Source organism: Triturus cristatus, chromosome 8 (genome assembly GCF_964204655.1).
Source record: "Triturus cristatus chromosome 8, aTriCri1.1, whole genome shotgun sequence".
Classification (NCBI taxonomy): domain Eukaryota; kingdom Metazoa; phylum Chordata; class Amphibia; order Caudata; family Salamandridae; genus Triturus; species Triturus cristatus.
The window spans coordinates 148,724,052-148,736,559 of record NC_140591.1 but is presented as its reverse complement, the minus strand read 5'-3'; the positions used below and the strand labels follow the sequence as shown (position 1 = coordinate 148,736,559).

At 41.9% G+C, this 12,508-nt stretch overlaps 1 protein-coding gene across 1 annotated transcript in view; it reads left to right on the top strand.

Moving 5' to 3' along the window:
- Window positions 1-12,508, top strand: part of BTLA (B and T lymphocyte associated) — a 128,176-nt gene that overhangs the window by 24,157 nt on the left and 91,511 nt on the right. The window contains exon 2 of the mRNA XM_085621175.1: window positions 9,464-9,811. Coding sequence (XP_085477301.1) covers window positions 9,464-9,811 — 348 coding nt within the window. The remainder of the gene's footprint in view (window positions 1-9,463; window positions 9,812-12,508) is intronic.

Sequence of the window (12,508 nt, the reverse complement as noted above, 5' to 3'; positions counted from 1 at the left end):
GTTAGGGCTCTTCAGAAAGACATATCTTGGTTCCAGTGATATAGCGAGCACAGGAACTACCTCTAGGTATACCTGTCCCACTTAGGGCAACACAATAAAGTATTCAAAACATGATGAATTGAATGCTTGAATGAATCTGAACCACTGGTAATTACTCAGACCGCATTGCTATTTTGCACACCATGCCATCTCAGTTTGGACCCAGCCATATGCTAATCAGTCTTGATCCTGCTCCAATGGGAAAAGTCTAGCCCGAACTTCCAGGACTGGTCACCCCTGTACCGGAACACAAGCAACCTAGGACTGGTTTCACCCTAGTTAGGGCTCATCAGCCAGATATAGATTGGTTCCAGTGACACAGTGTGCATGGAACCTGCATCTAAGCATACCCGTCCCACTGAGGGTGGCACACTATAGTATCCAAAAAGTGATAAATGGAATGCTTGAATTAATTTCAGTCACTGGTAATTACTCAGGTCACATCCCAGTTTATCAGGGTAAAACCGGCTTGTGTTCTGGTTCACAGAGTACCTGGCTTGGCAATTTGGGGAGATGTTCCATTTGGAGCAAGGCCAAGACTGATTTGAATGTGACTGGGTCTAATCTGAGGTGGAATGGTGGGCAAAAGGATGATGGGTTGGAATGCTACCCCCAAGCAATTGCCAGTAGTTAGATTTATTGAAAGCATACTCCTATCACCTTTTGTGTGTTTTCAGTTTTTTTTGTCATAATTAAAAACGTTACAAACCGAAAGTTCAGGATAATAACTGTGGAGTCAAAACAAGCATTGATAGCTTGCCTCAAGACCAGATATTCCTGCAATTAAATGGCTGCAGAGTAATTTTCTTCTTTCCTGAAGTAGAACTGGGTAGGAGCAGTATGTTGCGGAGGAGCTGCTTCCTAGCATTCTGTACCCACAGGCCCATCTACAACAAATGGCTAGCCAGCTCAGTAATATCAATGTTCTACAAATTATTACACTTAACTCACAAAAGTTCACAGTCAAAGCCTCAGGCATATTGAATTACCTCATGTGATTCATACTCGACTACCATGTGTAGGTGTGCTGGCGGAAGGGAAAGGGTATGAGCTGTTGTACTCAAGAAGAGTCTGAAGACTTGGCTCTTTTTTGCATGGGATACACTGTCCCACTCGCTATCGTAGTTTGGTGGGATCTCTTTTCTACTCACTTTCTGCCTTCCGCCGTTGATGTCTTTTGGTCGTTTCTTTTCTGCACTGATCGATAGGTGCAGCTGATGTCTGGGTTAGCGCCAGGATGCTCTTGTTGAGTGACTGTGCGCTCTATAAATATCATATGCATTCATTCCCCGGAACTTGTTTAGGCAAACCCTCCCCCGTTTCTCCATGGTCAACCAGGTGGCACAGCAGTGACCCCACACAGACACCTCCAGCAGTCTGCTCCTGCAGTTGCATTGGAAGGATCTTCCTCTTTCAGTCCATGGCGCTGGTGTAATCGCTGAACTGCAATGAAGGTAGAGTAAGGACAGAACATCTGTGTCTTTCTCCATTCAAATCGCTAAATTGGACAGTCATTACTTACTCGCCCCAATTCTCCACTATTAAACAAATGGCAGTGCTCACCAAGAACTAATCATCAATCCCTTGCTAAAAAGGTAGCATATCATTTCTGAAGGCAGTCATGTCTCCATCCTTCCACACTAGAACTACACCCTCCTCAGGAATGTTGGAATACACTTTCTTATATTTGTTTCCAAGCCTTCATTTTGTGCCGTGTCTGACCAGGGGCAATCAAATATGGATCCCACTGGTAACAGTATACATACACACTTGCAGACAATTTGGAGTCCTGCTACCATACATGCACATTCAGTTGACATTCACATGGGGATGCCCATGTAGAGTTTTGTCATGACATGCAATTGGAACTTTACTTGAGTAGGCGTATAGGGATCACCTCATACCCCTGAATAGGTAAAAAGGCCTGTTCAGCTACTGATGACTAAGAGCATGGTATGCAGACACCACCGTTAGCTTTCCTTAGCCTGGGACACACACAATGGTCTCAGCCAAGGGTATGATTTAGGTTCCCCTCTATGACCTCAGAGCCAAGTTTTGGGCTTCCGTTTCAATTTCGGGCCTAAGCCTGCAGTGCCCAGGCAGGATTATTTTGTGGGCAATGGCCAAAATAAAGACAAGCTACCAGATTTCCTTGCATTAGGGTCACTCAGGGCAGAGGTACCCATCCTTTATCATGCTAGGAGACAACCCAATCCAAATGTAGTTAATTATTTAGGGCGAGCATTCGAGGCCTCTTGTATATACTTTAGTATATACTTATATGTGTATGCACTTTGTGGGCTCTGGAGCTCAGCCCTAGGACTTGTCTGCTTCCGCTTAGGTTCTGTTCAACTGCCTCTATTTAACTATCTTGATAAAAAACGACCAGTAGGGGTCAGTAAAATACCAGAATTGCTTTCTGCTTAGGGGCTTTCTTTTAAAAAAAAGAATTCTGGCAACTGCCTCTATTTAACTTCCTTGATAGAAAACGACCAGCAGAGGTCAGTATAATACCAGAATTACTTTAGCACTCTTAAGATTCCAGTCCATAGAAATTGTCTTCCACGAGCACAAATCTTGTATTTTCAGTGATATGATCACTGAAGGCCGTGATTTTATATTAAAGACAGAGCTTTGGACTATACCATTTCCAGCTAAAAGGCAATATTTCTCTCCATGTGTTCCCATACCTGGCGTGTCACTCAGTTTGGTGCTTACTTTCCCTCCATGTTAAAGAACAGTAGATGTTTCTGCACCCAGGCTAATGTGCTGCATAGCTAAATACATATAAGGTCCCAAAGGCGAGACCGATGCATTGCAAATGCTTATTTCATTTACTTTATTAATATATATGTTGCTAGAACAAATAATCTTGGCTATACCTAAAAGTTACTGGCGAAAAAGAGGTTTTAGTAAACTGCAATTTTGAAAGCTGATAGAATGCTGCTTCCACTCCCTTGTAACATAGCACCCAAGTTCATCTTACCTTTTTTAAATCTCAGTGTGGGCACATCATACATTTTATATTTGAACAATAAAGGAGCTGGGCCTAACTTTGCAAGGCACAGTTATAACTTGCTTACACAGCGTTAAATCTTGTATTTAAATGGGGAAAAAAATAGTTTTTACAGTTTCCTTCTACGCTTATCTTTCAACCCATCTGTTTCTAAGCTCTTACTACAAGGTGTGCTCCCAATGAGAGTGGCCAAACATGCCCTGCATGTTTACATTTGGAATTTGACTTTAGGCACTTTGCTATTTGTTTGGCAGTCTTAAAAAAAAACTCGGGCATGCTAATGTAATTTTTAAAAACATTTTTTAAACTGCAAAGAGGTCATGAATCAAGAGTCCAAAAATCAAAACATTTCCATGGAAATACAACACAAAATGGATTTCCTGCACTGCTGCTTCATTTTTTGGGTTGTATGGGTGGCCCTAACTTATTACATAAGTGAACACATCCTTTCATGGCTTATAAGTCAGAAGCATGGAATTCATGTGTTTTAGTAAAAAAGTTTTATGATTCAAATAAAAAAGCCCCTTCCATTGTGCCTTGTATAAACTCACCAAATAGCTAAATATTCCAAAGAATTACACAACCATGCCCAGCTTCTGCCACTGCAAACTGGTAAAACACCAGAGCCAAAACTGACTAAACTATGGTGCTTATTTATAGGGAATTGGAGTGGGGCAGAGGCGCAGGTCTTCTTCCTGCACTGCCCTACGCCAATGTGAAAGTGAAGGAATGCCCCGTATTTATGAAAAAGGTTGTATTGCTGTTTCTCTTCCCCCTGCGCTGGCCCACAATGGGCTGCCTAGTGCCAACGCTGGCACCCTTGCACCATGGTGCAAGGATGTCTGCGTTGCATGCAGGATTGTTTTTGTGCAGGAAGGGTCACCTTCCTGCACAAAAACAATCCAGAGAGGTGTTTTCTTCTTTCATTGTGTGCTGCACAATTCGGTACACTTGGAAAGAGGGAAAACGAGCAGAAATAAAACTATTTCTTCTGCTCTGGGGAGGCGTAAGGTTGTGGAGGTTTACGTGATTACGTTAATTTGGTACAGCATCAAAACTCATGGGTGTTGCATGGGAACACCCACCGCAACGCCCATGGAACAGTGGTGCAGAGTAGCGGCAACGCAGCAATTTGCACTGCTTTGTCTCACTCCATATCTTTGAGGTCATTCAAAATGATGCATAGTAGCGTTGCGCGGCCTCATGGATATGGTTGAGAGGTTTGCACCACCGAAGCATCAGAAAAAGTGACGCTCCGGAGGCATAAGCCTCTCATAAATACGCCCCTATGTGCAATGCTTTGCGCTGATCTACAGCACAGCATTGCACAAACAACCAAATGAGTGAAATCCATATTTACTATTAGTTGCTGGGCTGATCATCTCATCAGCTGCACTTGTGAAAATATTAGCATGTTCGTGCAATTCTAAGCTGCTCACTATGGTGCAAAGGTGAGCAAGATATGCCTTGGGGCCGATTCCGATCCTGGAGAAACCCGGTACGAATCGTCGGACGGAGCGTTTTCTCCGTCCGACTCGTACCCAGGAAAAAGACCATACAAACATGCAAGTACGAATCGTACGGAAACACCATTTCCGTACGAATCGGAAAAAACACCGACCGACAGAAAAATACAGACGAATGTGATCCGGGACAGTGCATACGCGACATTCGTACGGAGTGAGACAGCTGTTTACGTACCAGCAAGTACGATTCGTACCGACAGCACTCCGGAAGGCAATATTTTTACGGCACCCAAAAAGTGCTGGAAAAGCTAAGTACGCCGCGCAGCGTGAGGAAAAGGGGGCCCAGTACGAGCCGAACACCCCTCCCAGCCCCCCCTATGTACGAGTCGTACCCCCACCCATGTATGTACACCCATGTATGTACGAGTCGTACCCCCACCCGTGTATGTACACCCGTGTATGTACGAGTCATACCTCCACCCGTGTATGTACGAGTCGTACCCCCACCCGTGTATGTACACCTGTGTATGTACGAGTCGTACCCCTACCCGTGTATGTATGAGTCGTACCCCCACCCGTGTATGTACACCTGTGTATGTACGAGTCGTACCCCCACCCGTGTATGTACACCTGTGTATGTACGAGTCGTACCCCCACCCGTGTATGTACACCTGTGTATGTACGAGTCGTACCCCCACCCGTGTATGTACACCTGTGTAGGGGGTACGACTCGTACATACACAGGTGTACATACACGGGTGGGGGTACGACTCGTACATACACAGGTGTACATACATGGGTGGGGGTACGAGTCATACATACACGGGTGTACATACACGGGTGGGGGTACGTCTCGTACATACACGGGTGGGGGTACGAGTCGTACCCCCACCTGTGTATGTACACCTGTGTAGGGGGTACGACTCGTACATACACAGGTGTACATACACGGGTGGGGGTACGACTCGTACATACACGGGTGTACATACACGGGTGGGGGTACGACTCGTACATACACGGGTGTACATACACGGGTGGGGGTACGACTCGTACATACACAGGTGTACATACACGGGTGGGGGTACGACTCGTACATACACAGGTGTACATACACGGGTGGGGGTACGACTCGTACATACACGGGTGTACATACACGGGTGGGGGTACGACTCGTACATACACGGGTGTACATACATGGGTGGGGGTATGACTCGTACATACACAGGTGTACATACACGGGTGGGGGCACGACTCGTACATACGACTCGTACCGTTACTCCGTACGGTGTTTTTACCATACGGTTGTATTTTCGGACGGACGGGACGGTTCGTACTTGCGCGCTCGGACTTCAGTTGTCCGATTCGTACGTAAAGCTGTGCGGGGACGTGTCGGACACTTTTCCCGACCCGAGGACGTGTCGGGGAATTTTCCCAATGCGATTCGTATGGTCTTTTTCACGTACGAATCGTACTTGCCAGTTTGTACGGGACTTGTACGATTTGTACGGAAAAAAATCCAGATACGATTCGTACGGGGAATATTTTTGCCGGATCGGAATCGGCACCCTTGTGTAAATTTTGTACTTGAGAAGCACCCTCAAGTCCAAATTTCTACAATGTGAATTATCTACACAATTTAAGTGAGTCTTGCCCAATGAAGAAGACCTTAAAAGCACTTAAAAGCAATTATAGATCATATTTTGCCAAAATGTAAGCACAGGGCCTGATTCACAAATGTAAATTTACACTTTTGTGTAAGTTTACTACTTTTCAGTACTCACAAACTAAATGCAGAGTTTTAAGACTCTCCACTCCCTGGGGCAGATTTACAAGCCCCTTACGCCACTTTTGCGTCACTTTTCCCATTTTAAAAGTGACGCAAAAGTGGCGCAAGGGGCTTGCAAATCTGCCCCCTATATTTATGTGTGTGGAGTTTTGTGCAGACTTCACAATCGGTGCGGAGAACTCTGCACACATGATTATAGGGAGTACGGAGTCATAAAACTCTGCACATAGATTGTGACTACCAAAAAGTAGTAAACTTACACAAAAGAGTGAGTTAACCTTTGTGAATCAGATCCAAAAACATTATTACCACTATGCAATAGTGAGGTATTTTCGTTTTTTCACTAATCATTTCCAATGTACTACTTTCTATTATATGACTTTCTATTTACAGACTAACCCCATAATAATAGAAATTTATCACCTCATGCCATTATTAATATCCATTTCCATTTCCATATACATTAGACTACTTGTGGGCAATCTTCATTAGTTGGAGCCAGCCTTTCTTGTCTGTCAGTCGTTTGTTTCCTCTCTTCCTCATCTTTGCCCCTGGTGTCTTCAACTTTGTATCTACAGAAAGCTCTGTGTTCAGGCCGGACTTTGTCGCAGGGATGGAAGAGGCACATTTAAAAGAAAGGTTTGTTTATTTTCTGACATGGGCAAATCAGATGTCCGTCTCTTATGGAACACTTCTCCTCACATGGAAGAAGGTGGTGATACAACCTTATTTCTTTATAGATACAAAGTTTATTTGTATTGTAAATCAAACAGCTGAAGTCTACCAAAATGCTGCATTTGGATTGTCGGCTAGCTGGTTAATACCTACCTAAAAGATTCACAGCTAGTTCCTGAGACAAGCCTCATTACCCAAATATCACTACGCCTTCACCCCCTCATAGCTGCCTGTGGAGATCATAGAGTTCTAATAAAGGACTCCGGGGCCGATTCACAGAACTAACTTAAGACAAAATCCTAAACTTACCACTTTTGGTATTCACAGAAGTTAGGATTTTGTCTTAAGTTTGTCTTAAGACAAAGTTAAGACAGACTTAAGACAAAGTTAAGACAGACTTAAGACAGACTTAAGACAAATTCCTAACTTAAGTCTGTCTTAAGTCTGTCCTAGGATGAGGACTTCGGTCTTGTCCAAGTTAAGTTTGAGGCAACTGTCTTTCATCCAGGTGGCGACGACCTTCATCCCGCTTTGGATGTTGTTTCTGGCGGCTGTGAGTTTGTTGGCTAGGCTAGTTTTCCAGGTCCACAAAATATGCAAACAAGTAAATAGCACATCATTTGGGAGGTACAATCAGACCTAAATATTTCAATAAGATTATGACTTGATGCTTAAAGAACTAATCCTGTTCAGTAAATCATGATAATCAGCAGCTATAATTTGGGCTGCCAAGCAGATGGTTTACAGTTTACAGTGCTTTGACAAGACTAAGTCGCTCTGCACGCACGGATGTATCATGGAGCACATATGGTAATCAGTACTGTAGTTAGAGGCACCTACCGTGTGTCGCCACTACATGCAGCAAGTGAAAAATGTGGGCTTTCAAATTCAAAGTAGTCAATGGTCTACCTTTTTGTAGGTAAGCCGGGTTGAACGCTTGCATTTCTTGGGTGCCAGCAGCTATATCTGTTTGCCACATGGGTGCTAGAGTTGCAGATAGCCTTCAACGATTTTTGAGTCCACCAGGTCCCACATGAAGTTAACAACGCACACAACAATGGATTCCAGATGATGAAGGATGCAGTTCTTACAGTAGGGGGTATGGGCTAGAAAAGGAGTTTGGTCTCTTGAGTTAAATAACAGTGATGCAACCATTCATTGTTGAATGCGTTTTGGAGGGCTACACTTAAGAGAGGGCAGTGATGAAATTGGGTTGATACAGGCTTGGGGAGTCACCTAATGGCCAAAGGGGATGAAGAGCATGTGGTAACTCATAGTAAAAGCATTGGTTCACCCTGGAGACTCTTCTAGCTCTTCCGTTTGTGATCTCAGGCCCCAGATGATACCATTGCAGAACACTCATTTACAAAATCAATAGGTGTTGGATTGGTATCACCCTTTTGCCTTTCCCAATGCTGGTTTGTGTTTCTTTTATCACTGTTTTTGTAAAACCAAATGGTTGAAAGAGCTGCAAGACCTTTTGTAATATAAACAGAAATGGTTAAAAGCTGTTTTTTTTATTCTCATGAATTACACATTGCCATAATAATCCCTGGCACTGAAGGGATCTACATAGGGTGTACATGTGCTCCTTGCAAATGAGCAGAATTATGTCATTCACAGTGAAAATATAAAAATGGCTGAAGTAAGCTGATCCACTGCCCCATGATTATGTGCTGTAGTGGGTGGTAGAAACATTTAAATGACACAACAACAGACCACTGGCTAAAGAGGGCTGTCTCGAAGCCCCCATAAGAAAGTATATTGTATATCATTTTAGTATAATTAAAAAGTCTTGACTAACATCAGACCTAACAGAGGGTTCATGGCATATGCTTCTCACACTTGGGCGAGAGTGGGAGGCATATGGCCCTCACTAAAGACATACATAGGAGGGCCTCAAGGTTCTACACTGAGATTAGAATGGTCCTCTACCCTTGTCAGACGTATGTCCTATCCTCAAATACATCCGGCTTCCTGAGAATACTGCAGCCTATTAAGGTTGGCAACAACGTTCACTGACAGTGTTGAAATTCAAATACAAAATGAATTGTATGTAATACCATGTTTTACTAAGTGAATTTCCCTATAATCACAAAATAAAAATGGAGGTAAAAAGTGTTTTGTTATCTAGAAGATAAACTCCCTGTATTCATCGGTGTTGTACAAAATAGATTAGGGCAAAACTATCATGCAGCACACATCACACTGTACAGCAAAGTGTCAATGCATACACATAGTTAAGTATCACCATTATACAATGAAGAACCACAGGGAAGGGCTTTTTGATAAGCTCATCCCACTGTCATGATATTGTCAGATCTCAGGACAGTGTGTGGTTATGGGTTTGTCCCAGCCTAGGAGCACTTCTGATTACAAGGCGCTAGGAAGACCATGACTGTGGGATCTAACAGGAGAGCGCATACGACTGCGGATTCTCATTCATTTTCTTTGTTTTTTGTCTTTTCTCTCTGTATTCAGGAGATGACACTTCCTGTGATGTGGACGTTATCGTTGAAAGAAATACTCGCTATGAGGTCGCAGCAGGCGGGTCACAAAAGTTACACTGCCCAGTGAAGTATTGTGGCAGTAGACAGCCGAAGGCAACTTGGTGCAAATATAATGGAAGTGAATGTATACCTATTCAACACCTGCAAAGCAGAATAACTGCTGAATGGACAACAGGGACACAGACACTCTTCGCTGGTGACTTTACCCTAAGCTTTAAATCAGTTGAGCTAAACGACACTGGAATGTATCGCTGTAAGGCTGTGGCTCTGAGTGGCCAAAACAGTGTGAGCCACACAATATATCTTCGTGTGATAGCTGGTGAGTACTAAAATCCATCTTTACTTTTCTATAATAGAAACATGATACTGGCGAATTCATGATTCTGAGACATGATACTTGTGAACTTTTTCTGTGAGAGGGTCTTGTTTGCATGATCATTGAGTGTTCTTAGCAAGACCTTATTATCTATAATAGGGTACAGAGATGTTTTAAAGAATGTTCAAAGTCGGCAATTGCCCAGGGCCCTACCTTCCAAGGGGCCCCCTGGGAAAGTGTACTTTCTCTCATTGACCTCTCTCTACTCTCTGTCTCTGAATCGCTCTCCTCTGCATATCCCTGGCTATGTCTCTCTAGTCCCTGTGTCATCATAAGGATTTTTCAGGTCCCGGGTAGGACATATTTTAGCTGTTTTTGTTTGACTCGTAAAGTTTAATTTAGAATTTAGTCCTGTTTGGTATAATGTGGGATAGAGTTAGAAGTAAAGGGATAATAAAATTCAAATTTTGATTTGTACAGGGGCCCCCAAAATATGTCTTGCCCTCCTAATCCTTAAAACAACACTGATTGGTAAAATATTGTTGTCACCATGCATTTTCTTTTTCCGCTCCTCCTCCCCCCCCTGCAGGTAGTGGCATCAACCCTTCAGGGGCAGAAGATAAGTCTTCTGACCCTGAAGCCATTGATGGGATGAGCAAAGAGGAAATGGAGGAACGCAGGTCTAGAAAACTAGGACAGTGAAGTTGTAGCGGATGGGTCACAAGTTACCTCAGAAGTAGGGGAATCAGTAAAAGAAATGTGTTCTTGGTGCTATAACTAAAGAAGAGGGGAAAAGTACCAAATATTGTAGCTAGCCTTGGATTCACACAAAACCCAATTTCCGTAAATGGAAAAATCTGACAAACAGTTGTCAACAGGAGAAAAATGCCTAATGTTTCTCTAGTTCAAAATATTTGATTGGATTTGATAAATAATCATGTTGCAAGTCACAAAAACAGTAAACTAATAAACAATACATTTAAAGATAATTAAACATTAGCTACATGATATATAGATGGATAAATATTTAATATAATTGATAGCAAAGAATTAAACATAATGCAGATAAGAAATACTATTGTACACACCACATATAATCTATCAACAGGATGTTATTATATAAATCTACAGGTTTTGAAAATAATTGATCAATAAGTGATGATGTTTAAGGTTTATTTAGTAATAGTCTCACACTTTTATGAGTAAATGTAATCCACGGCGATCAAGAGTACACAGAAAGTGATTTAGCCTCTTTCCAGTTACTTGTAATTGTTTTGATTACAGAGAACACAAAGAAATCAAATAAAACATTTGCACTGTTAGTAATGGGACATATAGTGCATATGACTTACAAATAGATAGAAAATACTATATTTCAGTTTAAGAAATATTGAGATAAGTGCAAGGTCAGAAATATCTATTTGTTCGATTTTAAGACTACAGATAGAGTGACAGATTTTGTGAAGATAATAGATAATCAATCTTTGAACGCGTGCAATGTGGATTGGATAAAACTGTAAATTCTTTATTAGTTAGGAAAGTAAGATGCCAACGATCTACAAGTTTTGTGTGGGTTTTTTTAAAAAAAAGGCTTTAAATAGTGTAGGATTTTAAAGGCTTATATTTAAGTGAAGATAATCCACCTATCAATAGGTCACACATTGCATTAATATAGTTTCTAACAAGCAGGGGAACATGACCTAGACAAATAATATCAGGGGTGACTTTGCATCTGGGCCATATATAGTGTAGAGTTTAACCTTGACATATACAAACCTACCCTCAGAATAACTATGTTTATAATATCTTTGTACAACAAGATTTGTTTAGACAAAAAGATCGCAGCACAATTTTCTCTTTCTATAGCCTCTGATGAAACAAAGTAATCAACCCAACTGTTGACCACAGTAGATAACATCTTATCATCAATATGAGTCTCTTGTAAACAAGAAATTACTTGTTTATGCCTAGCTGAGTAATCTATATGTTTTCTCCTTTTAACAAACTGATGTAAATGTTAACATTATGTTGAGTAATGTTTATTTTCTTTACACTATCCAATACTAGATAATATTCTATTCTAATAAGAAAACCTGGTGCTAAAAAAATAGAAATAGATGCATAAGAAAATATTTTTAAAAAGCAATATATATCTCATATAAGAGTACAATACAAAGCAAATACCATAAAACAAGAACCGGATACATACAAACAAAAGTGAGATACAGCGGAGAAAACCAAGAAGATCCAATGCCCCCATTCTGCAATGTATGTTCGACAATCCATGAAAGGGATATGCTAAGAATATGTAGTAGCTCAAAATCTTCTGTATCTTGTGAGACCATTACAAGAGGATCATACTCAATCAATCAATGACATTTGTAAAGCACTCGGCTGCTTCGGAAGTAGTGTCCGGCAGTCAAACAGAGACTGAGAACGAGGCTAGACCATCATATCTAATTTTGGTCAATAAGCCAGATTTTGTGTTCTTTCCTAAAGCAGTACTTAGAATTAGCCATGCGAAGTTAGATTGGCAAGGTGTTCCAGAGTTTTGCCGTCAGTACCGTAAAAGACCTACCTCCCCGCCGAACTTTGGCAAACTTGGAGATATGCATAAGTCAGAGGTGGTTAGATCTCAAGGATCACTCCTGTTGGTACCAGACACGTCTGTTTCTCTGATAGAAAGAGCCTTTGCCCTCA